This window comes from Centroberyx affinis, unplaced genomic scaffold (assembly GCF_046629955.1).
Source record: "Centroberyx affinis isolate AG114_WGS23_722 - 3 ecotype Tasmania unplaced genomic scaffold, CSIRO-AGI_Caff_v1 ptg004734l_1, whole genome shotgun sequence".
Classification (NCBI taxonomy): Eukaryota; Metazoa; Chordata; class Actinopteri; order Beryciformes; family Berycidae; genus Centroberyx; species Centroberyx affinis.
Window position 1 is genome coordinate 223,513 of NW_027282291.1, and position 19,557 is coordinate 243,069.

Here is a 19,557-nt window from a genome sequence, read left to right on the forward strand (position 1 = left end):
GCTTCCACATACTGTAGGCTTCTGTTGCAGCATGCAGATGTGACCTGACAAAATCCTAACATTCACATGACTAAGGAATTGAGGGCTTTTCATTTGGTAGTATTTCATAGTGGTGGATACAGCTGGAGGCCATCTTTGCAGAGACCATGTACTTGATAGAAGGGCTCCTGTTGCATGTTTTTGTGCGCTAATGTACTGTAGCGTCTACCAAATGCACCCATTTGGAAGTTATGTTTGTTTGTTACATCTCACTAGTTTGCATAGTGACTGACAGCAGCTCAAGGGATGAAGGGTGGCTGAGTGTCTATAGCCACACACACACACACATACACACACACCTCTGTCATCATAACACATGACTGTTCCTGCCTCTCTGTAAGCCTGTTATCTGCTTTAGTCCAGCATTTATTTGCATGTATGTATATTTTCACTCAAGCAATACTGAGTCTGCATTGTCTGAAGGGATTTGCGTGTGTGTGGGGGAAACAGGAGCATAAGAGGAGAGCATCCCTCTCTTGTGTATGCGTGCTCACACACTTTCATCATCCACTACAGTAACTATCGACTTAAAAGTGAAGATCAGCAGGCTGACACCCAACATCATGGAAGTGCATCCACCAGATGGAGCTTTCCGCAGGCCAGGGGAGCAGGACCTTCGGGCTGTAGGTGCTGGTTTTATTTAGGCCAGCCTCTGTGGCTTTTCAGAATGCAGAAATAGAACAGATAAACACATATAGCAAAACTGTTGCAAAAATAGAAGACTGGCGGTCAGCAGATGGCTTCGGTCTTGTTGTGTTGCACCACTTTTGATGACACCACAGCCACATTCCCCTACGATGGGACTTTTTGAGACATGTGATCCAATGAGATAAAGAATTCAGAATGCTTACATCATGTTATTTGCCCTGGACTAAAGTTAAAGGGCCACAAAACATGAAAAAACAACAAACACACCCATATTCAGAATAAATTTATGATGAATTTGGCCCAGCAGGAACTAGACCTTGGATGTTTACACTAAAACAAAATATAACTGTCCTCTCTCTTTCCACCACACGTCCCTCCCTTGCTGACTGATTGTTGTTCCACTGAGCTTGCCAGTGGCTGTGCAGTGCACAGTGGCATCAGCCAATGGTGGAATCCCCTGGTGGCGTGTCTGGACTGGATCCCCTGTGAGGTTACACCACGTTGCTACTGCTACAGCAAACATTACACCCTGCCACAAAGTCTTGCACATGTGTGGGATTTTACTGAGAGGCAGCGAACAAGAGAAGCAGTAGAATCTTTCATTGTATAGGACTGCCCACCTCCTGCTGCCATTATTCAAATGTTTTACATCAGTGACACAAAAAATGTTGACTGTTAACTGCATTTCTGTAATGAGACAAGAGTAGCAAACAAAGATGATCAACACAACCTACGTTGGCAAAGGAATTTAACTTAATTTTATTAAAACATTGAATAAACAACTTTCTCACCAAGTTTACAATAAAACGTTTAACCTCCTGAAAGAGACATGATAGACAAATACAAATTAGTTTCCAAATCATTTTAAATATTTAAGACAACTGCCAAATATCCAGCTCATGATAACCTACCCAGGATAAGGACTGATCAGAATGTGTGGGTATCTACAGATCAGAGCACTCAAAGCCATGAATCAACCATATGGACTGTCGAAACATGGCCATTGCTTTTGCTAAAATGTGCAAATTCAAAGTTTTCCTCGATCACTCATGCTTGCTGTCTGACAGGCTATATTCCTCCAGAATGAACCCAGCCCACCCCCCGAAAAAAGGCAATTAAAAGAAGTTGAAGACAACAACAACAATTTCCCATATCTACTCCATTCTGATTAAGACAATGCAAAATCATATACTACTGTGCAACTAAATGGACTACATCCAACTGCTTTGTTTTTGATAACCAGAGGAGGTGAAGTTGTGCAGGATCTTAGTTCAGGCTTTGTTTCCTCTTAAGGCAGGTAAGCATTGAAGGTCCTCTTCATCAGAAACCAGGGCAGCCAGACAGAAGGGTGTGCTTCACATCACAGAGCCCAAGTCAAGAGAGACACGCATCTCTCCTTCTCTTGGACTTCCTTCAATGTCTATTTTTCTCTGTCTTTAGGTAGATGTGCGTGCATATATTTACAAATTTCACCAACTGCATTGCCACAAGGGAGCCTCTGCAGAACTCGATCATTGCTACAGCGGTATGCGAAGAACCAGCCCAATGGGTATCGTGTGACATCCTCTTCAGGTGTAGATCCATCTGCAATCCATCATCCATCAATGTCATCCACAGTCACTCTCAGATGCACTTCTACCCCTCTCTCCTCTTTCTCCCCCATCACAATTAAAATATTTAGCGAGTATGTGAGTGTGTTTGTGTCTGAATCTGCATCTGTAGATCTCTTTCTTTATGTGTGTGTGGAGAAGTTGGGCATATTGGGTGTGTGGACTATTTCAGATATTTAGAGGAGGAGAAGAAGGCGAAGAGGGGGAGGGACGGTGCCGTCTGAGCCTCTAGAACACAGGCAGTCTGGTGGAGGTCAGCGTACAGACATTGATGTCTTCGGTGTGAGAGGCTCTGTGCAGGGAGGGTTCTGAGGCACTGCGGTTGATCTTGGGGAGGGCATGCTGGAGAAGCTCAATGGACGACAAGATCTGGAAAAAACACGACAGAGGAGAGCATTAACAGATATTAGCTGAGCACACTTCATGTGGCTTGAAGTCTATAATAATTACCAGGACAGTTGTTTACCTGGGGGAAGAGCGGCCTCTCGTCCTTAGACTTCTTGATGCAGTCAGCCACCAGCCTTTTCATGGCTTTGGGGCAACTCTTGTAGAGCTTGCTGAGGTCTGGGGACAAATAGCCCCTACCCACCATGAAGATAATCTGAGAGGGGACAATCACAGACAGCAGATGAGACTGACAGCCTATGAGGGACAGTGGGCAATATCTATCATATTGGACAACGATTCAGAGTATATGTATTGATCCAAAAAGCCAGTGAGACAGCCTGGTCATCAATCCTACATCAGCAGTCCACCTCTGAGATCCTTTATAAATATGGCCAGTGAGTCTAAGGTGAGAGGCATCTCAAACACTGGAGCTATTGTGAGGGTATGAGTGTATGACACTACAGAGATATAAGTATGATAAGAGCACTCTGTTCCTGCCAGGTCAGTTGAGCACGGAGTCATTCCATCATGGAGAATAAGGGTACAACAGTGAATCATAATAGCAGCTATGGGTACACTTTGTACGACCACTTCAGTCTAATTGGAATACACAAGGAACAGTAAACGCAGAGAGAACAACATGCAGCTCGTAAATTGAACAAGGGGTCAGACATGATCCAGGCCAGGGCCTAGTGCCGTGTGAGTTGACATATACATAGAACCGCAGACACGCACACCCACACATGCACGCTTGCTTTCTCACTCACACACACACACACACACACACACACACACACACACACACACACAAACACAGGGTTGTGTTACTGGGTCTAAAATTAGGCCAGTGGCTCCAGGGTGACCGCTTCTGTTCCATGGCAGGCCTTAGGCCAGCTCCACAACCCCCTTCAGACAGCAACCCAGAGCCTCTCCACCACCTTCTGGCCTGGGCTCGCAGCCTGACACTACACTGGGACCCAGGCAGGGAGCAGAACTTAGACACATGCCTGAAAGTGGGTCACCCTTCAGCTTTGTTTGACTTGATCAAATCTAACAAGGTATCAAAAGGTCACAGGCCTCAACTTTTTGGCAAATAGTTTTTGTTAGACAGCAGAGTTGCAGGGAGGATGAGAGGGAGTGAGGACAGAGTCTAGTTCTAGCCACACAATGTCACTGGTACATAGTATGTACTGTCAGTACCATGAGGACACCCCAGATAAGCTATGTTTTTAACGTTGACACTTCACCTGATCTCTGTTTGCTATCTGGGAGTATGGGAGCTCTCCCGTCATCAGCTCATAGAGAACAATGCCATAGGAATAGACATCAGACTGGAAGCTGTAGGGATTGTTATCCTGCATCCGGATAACCTCAGGAGCCTTAGGACAGAAGGGTAAAAAAGCACAAGAAAGAACATTTTCAAATTCAATTTTTGAATTTAGTGTTGTGTTTTTTATAGTCTCTAAAGAGTCTCAGCCACAAAAACTCCTCCACTGCAATATAGTCGTGTTATTGTTCTACTGAGATTAAAGATGTGTACTGACCATCCAGAGAATGGATCCAGAAGGCTGCTCCACCTGATGTGAGCCGCTCCATCTGGCCTTCACTGTGGCCAGGCCAAAGTCCCCAATTTTCACTGTCAGCCCTTCATGCAAGAAGATGTCTACACTGCTGTCAAGGAACCACAGCTAAAGCACAGACTGAAGAAGGCAAAGAGACTTACCAATATGAAGATTGTGGTACATTGACTTTTTTATCTGTAAACTTCACACAATTAGGCACTCTGAAACAGCTGATAGAAAGGATACTGTTGGATTTCATGTCGCGATGAATGATGTTCTTTGCATGCAAATAGCTGACAATGAGACAAAAATTAGATGACATCTCAGCTCAGGTTAATGGGTACACAACAGTCAAAACAGATGTTCTTTAAGACTTACTCCATGCCCTGAGCTGTCTGCCTGGCGATGTCAATGAGCTGGAACATCTGGAAGTTTGTCTCCTGGACGTGGAGATGTTTGTAGAGGCTACTGCCCTCACACCACTGGGTCACAATGGCCAGGTTGTCCTTCGTCATGTAGCCCATGAACAACAGGATGTTGACATGTCGTGTTTTCCTGTGACCAGAGGGGAAGAGGAAATCACCAAAACAAACAAAGATGAGATAAATGTTTGCAACGAAGATGATTTACCACAAATTTATCAGTTTGCACCAGTTTGCCATCCTGCGTTTTTTACCTCAGGACAGCCACCTCGTTTCTGAATGCCTGGAACTGCTCTGGTGTGGGGTCGGTCACCTTTAAAATCTTCACTGCTACATCACCTAAAACAACAAACAATGTCTGAGATCTGAGTAAAGTGCTCCATTGCCTTTGATGCAAAGTCTCTGTAAACTCAGATGGAAAGCGATACTACAGGCACACTAACAGTTTGCTTGTCAAGTGGCTCATTTAAAAGTCCAAAGAGTAGTATGACAATTAGAAAATTATTATAGTGACAAATGTAAGTGGCCAAACCCCACCCGAGAAGTATTCCTACCGTGCCATTTCCCTTTGTATACAGTTCCAAAGGAGCCTGAACCGATGCGGGAGTGCAGAAACACCTCACTGGCCTCGATCTCCCAGTAGTAGCTAGAGTCCCGCTTGTCCCGAGGCCTCTGGATGAAACAGAAAGCAAAAAGGTGCAACTGATATGAGACACACAAATTCAGTTACCACTGCAACACAAGCCTGAGTAACATCACTAGCCAGTATTCTGTTTTGGCATGCTGATTGCACAAAAAGGGCAGGGAGTATTTATATCTGGGATGTTATTCACAGCACCATCGGCATACACAACAAGAGGGACGTAGAACTCACAATTTTATTTTTCTCCTGAGTGTTGAAGGACAGAACCCTCTCTCGCTGGGCCGGTGCAGGGATTTTGGACTGGGCCTGGGACCAACCTGTAGGGCTCTGGCTGGGGGAGCTCCCCGCTAAGAAGTCAGGAATGGGAACAAGGGATTCAGGATGAAAGACTGTCAAGAAGTCCATCAATGTATGACATGAAGCTAATGACATGCCACGAGTTTATGTTCTCCACCACAGCGGATGAGTTGGCCATTCACTTACCGGAGTCATGATCATGATGTAGCATTGCATCCTACAGAAAAAAACAAAACACAGACAAAATTCTGTCAGTTGGTCCAAACAGTAAACCAGCTGCTGTGTGCTCACTCACTAAGAAGTCATGTAAATGTGGATAGCCTGTTTGCAAGGCATGCCATTCAAATTACACACAGGCACACAGCTTTCTAACCTTTTCTGGACTCTCGGATGCGGCCTCAACAAAAGAATGGGAGAAGTGCACAATACCTACTCTTCTCTTCAGCCAGAATCTATGGCACCAGGAGCTGGGGGAGGCATTCAGGCAGTCTAGCTACTCCCCAGTAGGGTACAATACAACAGGCCAGTGAAGACAGGAGGGAAAGGGACACAGTAAAGGAAAGTGAGGAAGGAATGAATGACAGAGTGCTGCCCGGGTTTATATAGGATAAGAGGATCAACTAGGGGGAATATTGTACAAAGCATGTGAAATTGATGAGCTGATTATGTGAGGTACATTCACAGTGGGGTGAAAAGCCACAATGTAGAACTGATCAGGCGGGGGGGGGGGGGATCAAGTGTAGTACATTTGTACATTGAAAGTACAAAGAGAGGATGCAATGAAGGGAATCACACAAATCAAGCTGAACCCAGTCCAGGTGGATTACTTAACAGAAAAGTAGATAAGAGGTAGAAAAGAGCCAGGCGGGGATAGTTGGAATGCCTGGGATGTAAGAGGGTAAGATCACTCTGAGGCAGGAGATATTTTAAGACCGGCTGCCTGGACCTCCAGGAGTACCCAAAGGACCCGTGTGGTGTGTAGTTACCTTGATCATGCTGCTGTCTACAGGCAGGGTGGTGCTAACCATGTGGACGTTAGGCGTGGAGGTGGAGCGCTGCCTCTGGGAGAGAGCGCCTCCTGTGGGCGGGTAGGGCGTGGTGTAGTTGAAGGCATGAGGGGTGGAATAGCGGTGCATGGAGCTGGCAGGGGGAACAGGGACAAAATGTTAAGAATTATTAAGGCTGAGCAACTGTTTTGTTTGTTTCCATCTTGTGTCAGCACTTCACAATAAGAGACACACCACCGATGTTGAACATAAAAACAAGCACTGAACTCTAATTCTTTAAAATCAGACCATGGGTGTGGTGGTAGATGGTGCAGCAGCCTTTTGGTTTCATTTCTGCCATTCACTTTCAGTTTCCCCATCAGGCATCTGTCGAACTGGATAACCCTTTCTGTTCTGACACTGCAACACCAATTGTTCTATCTTCTGAGAAGGCAAAGGCATGACCCGCTGTATGTAAAGATTATTGACGCACAAGAATTTCTCAGTCATTGGGAAGCTCATTTTATGGTTAAATAAAAAAAGAAAGAAAAAGAATGAATAAATGCTAGTAAAACACAACAGACAAAGTAAAACTTGAAACTGTTGACAAGTACGTCTAGGTTTTTGGCTAGCTTGATGGTGTAGAGAGGTATTTTGCCCTTGATGTTTGCCAAGCTCTGTATTGGCTCAGTTGTACAGTACAAAGCTCACCAGCCAAATAAATCTCCAAACAATCCAAATGTTGGTCCAACTTGAGCTGTTCACATTCACAGCAAGTGCAAACATTATCGTAATTTACATGTAACAAGTCAAAATGTCTAGAAGCGTATGAGTAAGAATGGTAGATGACGTCTATTGTACAAATTGTGACAGTCAATTCAGAGAAACAGTCTTGGTACACCTCTTCTGACTGGGCCAATCTCTGTGCTGCACTGTGGGCTACTGGTGAAAAGGGGCAATGTGGGACTCCATTTGAATAACGTATATAAACAGAGATCATATTACACCACACGTATGACCATGGAGTGCACTCCATGAGAACAAATCCCCCTTTTGGCAATACAAAACTATGTTTCAAAAGAGTATTTGAGATTTCTCTGCATGGAACAACTTGATACCGTACGAGTGCTAATTTGGCAGCACAGAGTGCTTTTTAACCGTTTTAAGTGCTCCTGAAACAACAGGCTCTTTTCACGCCTCTTGTTACATCAGCCCCTGGACTGGTAAGCCCCCATAAAGCTGAAGACGTAATTAAAAACAGGATTTAATTCAATCAAGATTAAGGTGCTTTACATCTAAGAATATAACTACACCAGCTGAGATGCAGTCAAGAATGGCAATTAAAAGAAAATGACAATGGTCATGGTTACCTCAAGCTGAATCTGTAACCCCCAAAAAACATGAGGAAGGATTTTCATGTACTGCCTGCTCCTGGCAGACTGTTGCCAGGGATTTGTGGTCAAAGTAGCCATGTTATAACAACCAAAGGGACTAATACAAACACAAGGATCATGGGTCTGTGATCAGACCAAGGACATGAAGTTTGTCTCACCTATTCGGAAACCGAGTCAAGGATTCTCTCATTCGCCGAGATGTCAATGGGGGCAGGGACGGAGCGCCACTTTCACCTGGTGTCGAGAACAACCTGAAGACACACAGAGAGGGAATCTTTCTTTGTATGTGTGTATGTGTGATGTTAAAGAGAGAAATGCTTAATGAAATACCAACAAACTTGCTAAGGACTATAAAGGTTGTCAGATAAAAAGGCTTATCTCTCAACTGTCAGTGATATGGATCTCTGAATGCTCATTGTCAGTCCCACAGCCTCCATGCAAAACAACCCTCTATTCTCAGTGCAAGTATGCAAAGTTACATGCATGAGCTTGAAACTACTCAAGGTAAGAGAGCTGCAGTATCAGCAGAGCTTGTTCTCATTCTTTTATCCTGACAATGGCATCTCTTATGCACTGTGAAACTAACTTTACATTGGATGAAACTCAAATGGCCTCCCTGGGGAAAATGGGACAGCAAGTGTTACTCATCCTAATTATATTTGATAGAATATGTCTTTTGTGCTTTATATTTCTCAAATATATATATATATATATATATTTCTTCATATAATATTTAAAAGCTATTGTTATAGAATGAAATGGCTGTTAGTTATCGGTGGCCATTTTACATTACCCTCCCCTTCCTAGAAGAGACTTACAGCAGTTGTCTGATATTACTCCAGTCCACACACATCGTGGGCACTTTGGTGCTGCAATGCTCATGGAATTTGTAGCCGCACGTTTGGCAACGGAAACCATTCAAAAGAAACTTCTGGCAAATATCACAGAATGCTAACTTCAGAAATGTTTTCCGAACCTGAAAAATGAAAGAAAATACATTTATTTCTTTAGCAGTGACAAATTTGGAGTGCCTGAGTGCACTGCGAAAATTCAGGTACTCACAAAATTATGTGTAGTCAAGGGCACATGATCTAAAACCTCCACCAGCAGCTCTTCCCCAATCAGTGAGGTGGAGTCGGTATTCCAATCCATCCGTAACTTTTTGCTGTTATGAAAGGGATAAAACACGTTCCATGAAGGAATAGCACAGCAGCAAAAACCACTGCAGGAGCCTAGAATGTGGCCTGATCTGAATCTGACTTTATTTCCCTGACTCCAAACCCACGACAATCGGGTGCTCACCTCCTTTGCCCTGGGTGCAGCCTGAAGACGGCGCAGCACTCGGGCTGCAGACCCCGCACCTTCAAGGCTTTGATCAGGCAACTGTGCAGAGTCATACCTGGTCGCACGTTTACCTGAGGGACCGCAACACAAACACAGTTTATTACAGTATTAATCCCAGCCTTGCCTGCCAGGATGTAAACAGAGGCACTGTTCAACATACCTTCAACAAACTGTTAACAATGTCACTGGTACTGTTTCGGAAGCCTTATGAGCAGTGTGGGAAACTAAGCTTGGGTAACTCTCTGAGGCAGCAGTATGCCATTTCCTATCTGTTGTGAAAATCAACTCACCACAGTGCGTTGCTGGTTGGGGAGGTAGACGCGGATAGTGCTGCTAGTCTTGGAGTCAGGCATCTTGCTGTCATCTGAGGAGCGGCGCTGGTAGGGGAAGCCCTGGACCATGGTTGGTGAAAGGCATGGGCCCTCGAACACAGAGTCCTTCATTCCGAAGCCGTTGCTCAGGGTCTTCCACGCTCCCTGGAGGTGCTCCATTAGCAAAGCCAAGTGCTCTCAATGGTCTGGAAAACAAACACAGGCACACATACACACACAGTGTTAGTGCTCAGAATGTTGGAAAGCTCACATTGCCAAACAACCTCTTTATCAATATTACATTAGTTCTGTTTCTTCTTGGTGAGGATGGTGGTGTGCAGACTCAGCGTCAAGGCCTGTACGACCATCTTGCAATCCTGGGTAAAATAGCATGTGAATGTTCTTAATTTGAAAAAGAGTGATTAAATATATCTACCTCTCTGTCTATCGTCTGCTCAATTGTTTCAAGGGTTGAATGATAATGATCAGGACCACTTGAAGGTTATATCGATGCAGCAAGCCCTACAGTAGTGATACAGCAGACTAAAGAGAGCATCTGCCATTTCCTGACCAGTTCAATGGTCTTACGTGGTCCATAAACTCTGGGCTCAACCCTACATGGACAGACATTACAATTAGCTTAACTGTAGTACACTACATCTGTAACTTTTTGGCATAAAGCTGCCATCTATCAATTTTCCCTTCCCACTGACACAGGGGGAGGAATAGAAAAGCGTGGACAAACTAATCCACTCAGACCAGGAGAATCTCAGGCCACCACAGAGGTCAGCCATGTTATTTACAGTATGCCTTCAACAAACGCTTTCTTCTGCACAGACAGACAGACAGACAACTAGGGGGTACCCTCAAAGACGCAGACGTCTCATAACATGAAGGGTCAGGATATCCACACATGGGGTCTGGTGAAATAGTGGGGCTGTGGAGTAGCAGAACAGGATTGCTACTTTATGAACAAGTTGAACACTGTTGTTAAAATAAATAATACATTTGTGCTTCGAGCAAAACATCAGCAGCAAGGCACAAGGTGTGACCCTTACATGTCAGCTAGGAAACAGCCGAAAGTAAAGCTTTAGTTGTTACAACTCAGGTTGTACCTATCCATCACAAACAAATATGCTCCCACTTCTGCTGTTTTCAATACAAATGCAGGGCTATATATATATAAACAGACTCACTCATGTTCTTCACTTTATTTTTCAGTGTGTATACTTTTCTGTCTGCCTGTGTGCATGCACGCCACCCACCTCCTTGTCTTGTCTCTGATATGCCTTATACAAAGACCTGTTAAAACTGAAGAGATGATTTACTGCAGTTAGTGGTTAACAGTCACATAAAACTCACATGTCACAACAGAAAAGCAGGGACTTGAACGAGTCTGGGTCTGTTGTGCCCACCATGCCGCAAGAATTGTGTTCAAAACAAGTGCTGTGATCCATCCAGGAATGGGTATCAACACAAAGAGCGCTAAATCCAGGATACTTATGCTCCCTTCTCTTAGATTACATTCCTATCAGTCTACAGAACACAGCCTGATTTCCAAATAATTAAGCCATGGTAATTTCAGCCGTGGTAAGCACTACATTGTAATCATTACATTCAAATACCGGTAAGCTTTTCTATGGCAATATTGTTTGCAGTCGTCAAAGTCATAAATGTAGGTGAGATCAATGTCAGCAGGTCAGTGGCATATTTTGGGAGAAATGTGGAGGCTCACTCACTCAACTGGCTCTCAACGCCTTCAATTGAATTCCCATTGAATGCAAATCCTTACCAAACGTAACCGTATAAAATATAATTTGTAAACCACGAATGCCGCTGAAATGCACGCACGAGCTGCACACACATTAATGTAAGTGCTCTCATAAGGCCTAGTCGGTCAAGTTGCTGAATGTATAGTTGTGAAATAGCCTGTAGGCCCTCAGAAGCGAACTTCAGCTAAACTTCATTGCACGGCTCTATTTCCCCTCCATTCAAATTTCACTTGTTCAAAGGATGCATTATCGGGTCGTGTAGCGTGGAGAGAGAGAGAGGGTTAAACAATTGTAGCCGTCATTTAAAACATAATTGATAAAGTAGCAGAGCTGGAAGCCTGTAGCCTGTACCCTTACTTACCAAGACAAGTTGGAAAAGTTGTGCTCCGCCATAACTTCAGGAAAAAGTGGCGTCGGTGACATCATCATATTTGCAACGCATTCAAGAAAAGGGGAAAAAAGTCGACGTTTGTAAACACCCCGACAATGTATCAAACAATGTATCCGGTAACTGCACTAATGATGTAAGATATGAAGGTCATCGGTGGGTCTATTTATCAATCGCCTTATAATAAAAAGTTTGGTCTTCTATCGCGGTAAATGCGGAAAAAAAATCCCTCGGACCCTCAAAGTCACACGACGAGGGACATACTCCAGGTCTTATGAGGCTCTTGCAAATTAAAACTCCAGTACGTTGTTCAGTAATGCTTCGCTTTCCAATCAATATTTACGATGTACAGGAGAAGGTGAAAAGGTTTGAGTTGGTGTCGTGCGCCTGTCTGACGCCAGTGATTGAAACAGGACCTTGCAGTCATAACAAGAGTTGCAAGCAACCATACACACTGCGCAACTAAAGCACTAAGTTGAGCCCTCCCACTCCACTGATACTGCTGTTTATGCTCATGAGGAAATCTACACCCGAACTCTAATAGTAAGAGAAATATCCCAGTTAGGCTCTTAAATTCTGGTTAAGATTGATCATATAGGGTGCAAACATCGCTTTTGAGATTGCAGGCCAAAGAGCTGACACGCTATTTGGATACACATTTAACTATGATTATGCCTATGTTACATTAATATAGATTTTAATGCAAATCAATTGAGATATTTGTTGTAAAAGTAGCTTATGAGAACAAAAAAAATGTTAGGTCAAGTATGGAGTAGTCGGCCATGAATCACTCCAAGTGCACCATCATCTGGAGACTTGAGGGAAATGCAAAATTGTAGCTGACCACACAGAAGCCCTGCCTGATAGTCATGATAGTTATGCTATTTGTTATATTTTACATGTTTGGACTAAAATACAATGAAGAGTCGACTTGCAATGGATAGTTTGGTATGTACAGTAAGTGTAAGGTTTTACCTAGACTTGTTATGGGCAAAGGTTTCTAAAGCTGGCAGAGATGCAACATTCTTGTCCCTCTTTTACACTGGATTCAGAATGATTTTGAAGATCAAAGCACGCTCAACAAACAGAAGAAGCTGTTGTTAGTCAAGAACACAGCTTATTCTGTTTCAAACTGGCCCTGAAACAGTGGGCCTACCGTCATGAAATCTTACCCTCTACCAAACCTGCTGCCACTCACCATGTGTTCACCATGTCTGTAGCATCCCGGACTGGACTGGGTCCCCTGAGGTTCTCTGCTCACAGATGGCTCATAGGTCCTATCAGCAAGCCAGACTTGATACCATTTAACTGTTTGAGAGTTAAATGGCCTCATCAACATCCCGGCCAGTCTGCCTTGATGAGCTGAGCATAAACTGACTCCATAAAGCAGCAGACATTCTCAGACAGATAATGATCATAACAACACGTCATATGACCATGTCTTCCATCTAATCTCCACTTTATCTATCTTACTTTACAGTTGAATCCACATTTCTTCCAATGAGCCTTTTCTTACAGATATTCCATCTCCATCCAACAAATGACAGAAACATCAAATACTGTTTCTATGAGAATGAGGGCAGGGCTTTGTCATTGTGGAGCCTTTTTAAGGTGCTCCACTCGGCATGCAGCACTACCATTGTATTTCAGTCAGTATGGGATATTATGGTGGACATAACCAAATAAAATCAAAAAGATGCAGCACAGGCTAATATGTATTTTTTTCCTGCCCTGTTATAAAGGTTATCAGCTGCTGAATAACGGCCATATGAATTGGCAACTGCTTTCGCTGAGCTTTGCAACCAAAGCCACCTTAAGACTAGGATGATTGCATCTTTCCCACTTATTGATCTGACCAAGCACTCAGGCCAGTTAGCTGAGATGCTGTAGCCCCCATGGTTCACTGTATTGTCGTCTCTCTCACTGGTCTTGTATTTAAAATATGATGCAATCAGGATGGGTGAAACAGGATGGGTCTGTATCAGGGATGTAATATGTTTATGAGATCATCAGTTAAAAAGACACAGCAATTTATATGTATTTATTTATTTATTTTATTATTCCAATTCCAGCTTAGTTTCAGTGATTTTCAGATGTGATATGCTAGTCTTCATTTAGGTTTGTATCTTATTTCGTTTCAGTTTAAGTTTGGGGCAGAATGTGTCAGAGGTTGTCATTTCAGGTGTCCAAGTGCACAAAATGTTGAAAAATTAAAACGTTTATGCATCATAGTATGCATCATTATATTGATAGATGTGGGATTTATTCATTAGAGGGCCATTCTTTCCATTCTGAATTTGCTTTTGACCAAAAATGAAAATAATAATAGGCTAATGTTTTTATTTTAGCTAAATTACTAGTAATTAGCCAAAGAATGCAGACTTTTTTAGTATTTTTTTTCCACATAGGCCTACTGCATTTTTTTTTTTTTTTTCTCAGTTTATCTAAATATTTTCATATGCCTAGATAGTTTTAGCTGTAGTTAACTAACCTTGGGGCTATTGCACTGATACTTCAATCAGCAGGCTTCTAGGCCTGCTTTTAAGGCAACATTTTAGGTACTGTTGTCACTTAGAGCCCTTGATTTAATTACAATTAAATAAAACAAAATGCTGATGTGTTAGACAAGTTGGCTGAATGGGGTTACAAAGATTAGAGGGGTCACTGTGCAGTCAGAGCACTCTTGCAAGGAATTAAGATGCTGAAGTTATAGGTCAAGCCTGCTGTAAGGGCATCACATAACACAATATCATATGAATAGGCTATTAATATTGCCCACAGAAATTTAGGCCTGTAGGGAAATTAGTTCAGTCATACTATTTTGCTTTATACACAGACTTATCTAAAGCAATCTCCCAAATGCTTTGAATACCTTAAGGCTAGCCTACAATCAACAACGATCACATTAAAACCCTTTTAGGTTTCTGGTGAAAAGTGAAGCATAGGTCCAAATTAGACCTATGAACAATAAGCCTCTATTTTTTTTTTTTTTAAATCTTTTTTTATCTTGTGGTGTATTCTTGTTTAAATGTATTTTTATTTGTTTAAGTTTTTGTTTAATTGTTAATGCACTTTGAACTCAGTCAAAACCTACACAAATAAAATAATATTAATACTTATATAATAATAACATTCGAATATTTTTGTTATTATTATCAGCTATTAATCAGCATACATTAGATGCTGCTTATGCAATTCAAAACACTGCTCAAGACAACGCTACTATTCTTATGTTTCAGAAGAAAAACATACGCCTTATTGAAAAAGAGGTAGGCTAAAGGAAAACAAGGTCCGACAGTCGATTTAGGGAACAGGACCAGTTCGTATCCGTGATTGGCTAATTCATAGAGGCGGTGTCCAGACAATCTAGTGTTTTATTGGTTGTAGACGGAGCCTTTGGCCAATCACTGCGCTAGTTTTTACTGGTTACTGTGAATGACATTTCAGGAACTCGTGTTCACACCGCATGTAGCGCAAAGAAGGAGGCGTAAACAGAGTCACGTAGCTAACTAGCAAGGTAAGCAATACGGTAACATTATATTTAATTGAATCAATAGATACCGTATAAATATATATATATATCAAATTGTGTAGTATGTTATGACAAACTGATTGTGCCTGTCAAAAATCGAGCGTTTAGTCATTATTATTTCGTATAAATAGGGGTTCGTTTACGACTCACGAATAACGGGCCATCAGGGTCTTGGCCTGGCCTGCTAGCCAGTCACAACGACTTTGATGTGTGCGCTCCGCGCGGGAAATGTTGTCTTTATTATAAATTCTTTTGATGATCCGCCAGAAACTATGTGCATTAAACGTGCATCGTGCTTCAGAGTTCAATCGACGCTTTACATTTGGTTAAGGATGAATGGTCGTCGACGAAGCCGTGCTTCTAGCTGGGATGGTGAGGCGGTGTGCTAGCATGTGGTAGCTAGCAGCAGTGTCTCGCGAGTGCGCAGTAACATCAACGTGACAAGGCCCAATGTTAGCGTAGCAACCTTTTGCACTTGGCTCTGTTTTGCAGGCGCAGAATCACATTAAAATGACTATTTGGGTGATGTAATGAAGATTAATACCCCGATGATGATTCAAAAAAAAAAAATAACGTTAATTTAGTATTAGTTAGAGGTACGGCTTGCATTTTCATCTAATTTTACACGACGCGAAATGAGTGCTCTCTGGAGCTAGCTTGCCAAGTTAGCTGACAAGCCGCGACATGCGTTTCATTGCTATTACTGCAGTAGCCATCGGCTGGTAATATTGCATCCAATTATCGAGGCCTTACTGATTTTAACTTAATACGTTTTCTCTAGTTACTAGCTAGAAGGCTCTGGCAGCAACCACTCAAGTGGCTAAGTTAGCTTGCCAGCTTGTGAAGCACCGTTATGCAAGACATGATTGGGCCCGTCGAGCGGTTTTAATAGTCATAACTTGTAGCGTGTTTTCATTCGCATTGCTTTGTTTTATTAGCGAACGTGACAACTCCCGTGAAATAACAATATTAACTACCAGAACGCAGCTGATGCAGACATTCGCTGTAGTGAAACGTTGTGGGTTTCCTCTGGGACTTGCCTAGTCTTTTGGCTACTAATTGTGAGCAAGTTGGTTACTCATTAACTCACATTCTTCCCGACTTGATGTCTTTAGCACCGTCAGCAAACACTTTGGAGAAGTTTGGCCTATGGTGATCACAACATGATTCCATTGAGGAAATCATGTAAGTTAGCTTAGTAGTTAGTTATCCTAGTCTGATGGGCAATTAGGGTAGACTTAGCAGCTGATAATTTTACCCACTATTTAATCATAGATTAGATCCCTAGGTAGTCCAACATGCTAGATAAACTAGTTCAGTAGTGCTCTGTGATACAAAAATCAATAAATCTAACAGAATTTTGACAGCAGGCAGAATCACTGTAACTGCCAAACACTGGAACTTGAATTTGTAACATTGGTGCACAGTCAAATTGATAATTTGGATTGTAATCATTGTTTTGAGTTTGTAAAGATTTTGACTTTGCCTCTGTTCAGAAGTTCCTAGACAGATGTTATTTAAAAGTGAATTTTGTGTACTAATATATATTTTATTTTAGATAATGGACATGAGCTGCAGCAGCGAATGTTTTGGATGTGGCCGCTCTGGGCACTGGATCAAGAACTGTCCCAGTGGACGTGGACGCGGCAGGGGCCGGGGACGAGGCAAGGGTACTAAATGTTATTTAGGCCACACCCAGTATAGGTTAACTATAACAAAAAGGCTGGGGATTAGTAATTTTATTCTTTGTACTGTACCATACGTCCTTCTTAAAACAGAGTTGTAGATTATGCTTGTTTAGAATTACAGACAGTTCTCATAGCACAGCATTATTGATGGAACCTATTCATTTCTATTTTTCTGTTAAAAAGATGACCTCTGCTCAGAAAACTTGGAGAGCTGCAACCATAAAATAAAAACACTGAGTGCTGCAGTCTTCCTTTCATCTGTGCACACTAACCTGCCCTTATTTCTCTATTTACAGACCATATCTGCTATCGATGTGGAGACCAAGGACACATGGCAAGGGACTGTGATCAAACTGAGGATGGTATGCATTGCAGTTCTATTACTAAATGCTTTGTGGTTTCATAGTGATATTTTGTCATTTACCACACCACCATACCAATACCATTTTGATTTCCCTCACAGGCAATCATTATACAAGACTAAACTCTACGCCTATAAAGTGTAATGATAGTTTGATCTACAGTTTATTACCGCCAAAATAGTCTTTTCTAGAAAATTAACAATTTGATTTAAAATCAAAATGTCTTTCACTTTTGCTGTTTAGCTTGCTACAACTGCCACAGGAGTGGCCACATTTCCCGGGACTGCAAGGAGCCCAAGAAGGAGAGGGAGCAGGTCTGCTACAGCTGTGGCAAGGCTGGCCATATGGCCCGTGACTGTGACCATGCCAACGAGCAGAAGTGCTACTCCTGCGGAGGATTTGGCCACATCCAGAAACTTTGCGATAAAGTGAAATGTTACAGGTGGGTGTTGTCTTATAGCCTTTATTTGCACACATTAATACCCTGTCTATGGAGATCTAGAAAGAATCCAAGAAAAACCTGTGTAGTATTTGGTAAATGTTGCCTTGTCTTCTGTTTAGAACCTGAAAGTAGGTTTCTTGTATTCCTGGCTTACCTTTCTGACCAGGGTTTTCTCTGACTGAAGTAAGCAACAGAAACTTATCAACTTGTCTCCTCTCCAGGTGTGGTGAGATTGGTCACGTTGCTGTGCAGTGCAGTAAATCCAACGAGATGAACTGCTACAACTGTGGGAAGTCGGGCCACCTGGCAAAAGAGTGCACCATTGAAGCCACCGCATAATCAGTGCCCTTTGTTGCCCCTCCTTTTTTCAGATTGATGGTTGGTTGTATTATTTTCTCTGAATCCTCTTCACTGGCCAAAGGTTGGCTAACAGAGGCTAGTCCCAGGCCAGTGAGCCTCTCGACATGTAATACGATGAAAGGGGTGAAAAAAAATATCTTTCTGCATTCAATACAAAAAATGTTTTAGTTTGGTAGCGGTGTTATGTATAATGCTTTGTTAAAGAACCCCCCTTTCCAAGCCACTGGTGATCAGAGATGAATGAATGGGACTAAACATATGGGATATATAGGACCTCTGAGCTTGTGGAGGTGAGTCTCAGTAAGATGAGAAGGAAGAAGGGAGTAAATGGAAACCTGAACTTCCATGTATGGTTATTTTGGTTTGTTTTAGTGGGATAAGATGAGTTCGCCAAGAGAGTTTGACATGGAAACAGTTCACAACATGATGCATCTGAGCCCTACAAGCAGCTAAGTGGGCGATAACATAAACTACATGTTATATTGCTAAGATATAAAATTTTGGAGGTATAAAAAGAATCAAGTTCTTTTATAGAAATCTGTTTACAATTTAAATATCACTTACTAGTCCAAGGTAGATGTTTCCTTTAAAATGGCTGGATTTTTTTTTTTTTTTTTTTTTTTTTACCTTGGCAGAAATTAGCATCAAGAACAGTTGTCAGATCAGCAGAATTAGGAGTTATTTGGGAATGGAAAATGTTTTCACAGAAATCAAATGTTATTTTTGTACAATATCACTTAGACTACTGTAAAAATACCATTTGCTTGTACTCAGTTTTTAAGTCGGAAGGAAAATGCAACTGAAGTCCTAGAAAATAGAAATGTAATTTTAAACTATCAATAAAGCTGGAGGAGCACGGGGAGGAACTTCTATCTGTTTATTTGATTTCAGTTTTAACAGTATGCAACACATATTTAATGGCTTGGAGATGCATTTACTTTACAGATGATTGCCAAGTCTCGACCCCCTCAGGAGTCTGGGCCTTCAGCCTACCTTTTGTTGCAGTGACTTGGTAAGGCAATAGTAGCGTTACTCTAGTTACGTAGTTCCACACTAAATTCATCCAATTAAAACTTAAGTGTTTAAGCAGATTTAAGAATATTGTGGATCCATTGTCTTTGTGATAATTGGGTCCCCACCCAGGTTTTAAGAAAGACAGTTTCACCCAACACGAAATTGCAAAGGGAATTCTGTAGTCTCCAACCTAATGGCTCAGATTTCTCAGTCAAATTCCTTCAGGTTCCACTTTCAGTGTAAATTTAGCCAACCTATATAATGCCCATCAAGGGCGTCAGCTCCGGTTATCGCATTTGCATCGGTAACCCAAATTGGTTTTCTTTCTCAGTCAGGATTCTGAAACTAAACCCAGG

General features: G+C 42.2%; 2 protein-coding genes across 6 annotated transcripts; one reads left to right on the top strand and one right to left on the bottom strand.

Moving 5' to 3' along the window:
• Positions 1 to 1,418: 1,418 nt before the first annotated feature.
• Positions 1,419 to 12,239, bottom strand: raf1a (Raf-1 proto-oncogene, serine/threonine kinase a). Of its 4 annotated transcripts, XM_071544910.1 has the most exons (18): positions 11,777 to 12,239; positions 9,623 to 9,849; positions 9,291 to 9,403; positions 9,051 to 9,153; positions 8,807 to 8,964; positions 8,147 to 8,239; positions 6,595 to 6,748; positions 6,042 to 6,101; positions 5,795 to 5,825; positions 5,543 to 5,658; positions 5,223 to 5,340; positions 4,923 to 5,007; positions 4,625 to 4,801; positions 4,493 to 4,539; positions 4,229 to 4,347; positions 3,932 to 4,063; positions 2,764 to 2,898; positions 1,419 to 2,666 (listed from the first exon to the last, which is right to left on the bottom strand). In XM_071544910.1, the coding sequence occupies exons 2-18, from the start codon at positions 9,821 to 9,823 to the stop codon at positions 2,526 to 2,528; spliced, it is 1,983 nt and encodes a 660-aa protein (XP_071401011.1). In that variant the 5' UTR covers positions 9,824 to 9,849; positions 11,777 to 12,239; the 3' UTR covers positions 1,419 to 2,525. The 4 variants fall into 4 exon arrangements, with proteins under 4 accessions (XP_071401011.1, XP_071401012.1, XP_071401010.1 ...); XM_071544911.1 differs by lacking the exon at positions 6,042 to 6,101 and having other exon boundaries at positions 11,777 to 12,238; XM_071544909.1 differs by lacking the exon at positions 11,777 to 12,239 and having other exon boundaries at positions 5,982 to 6,101; positions 9,623 to 9,838.
• A 3,016-nt stretch (positions 12,240 to 15,255) lies between these two features.
• On the top strand, positions 15,256 to 19,057 carry cnbpa (CCHC-type zinc finger, nucleic acid binding protein a). Of its 2 annotated transcripts, none has more exons than XM_071544941.1 (5): positions 15,256 to 15,320; positions 16,894 to 17,005; positions 17,320 to 17,385; positions 17,629 to 17,827; positions 18,049 to 19,057. In XM_071544941.1, the coding sequence occupies exons 2-5, from the start codon at positions 16,897 to 16,899 to the stop codon at positions 18,164 to 18,166; spliced, it is 492 nt and encodes a 163-aa protein (XP_071401042.1). In that variant the 5' UTR covers positions 15,256 to 15,320; positions 16,894 to 16,896; the 3' UTR covers positions 18,167 to 19,057. The 2 variants fall into 2 exon arrangements, with proteins under 2 accessions (XP_071401042.1, XP_071401043.1); XM_071544942.1 differs by having other exon boundaries at positions 16,894 to 16,999.
• The last annotated feature ends 500 nt before the right edge of the window (positions 19,058 to 19,557 follow it).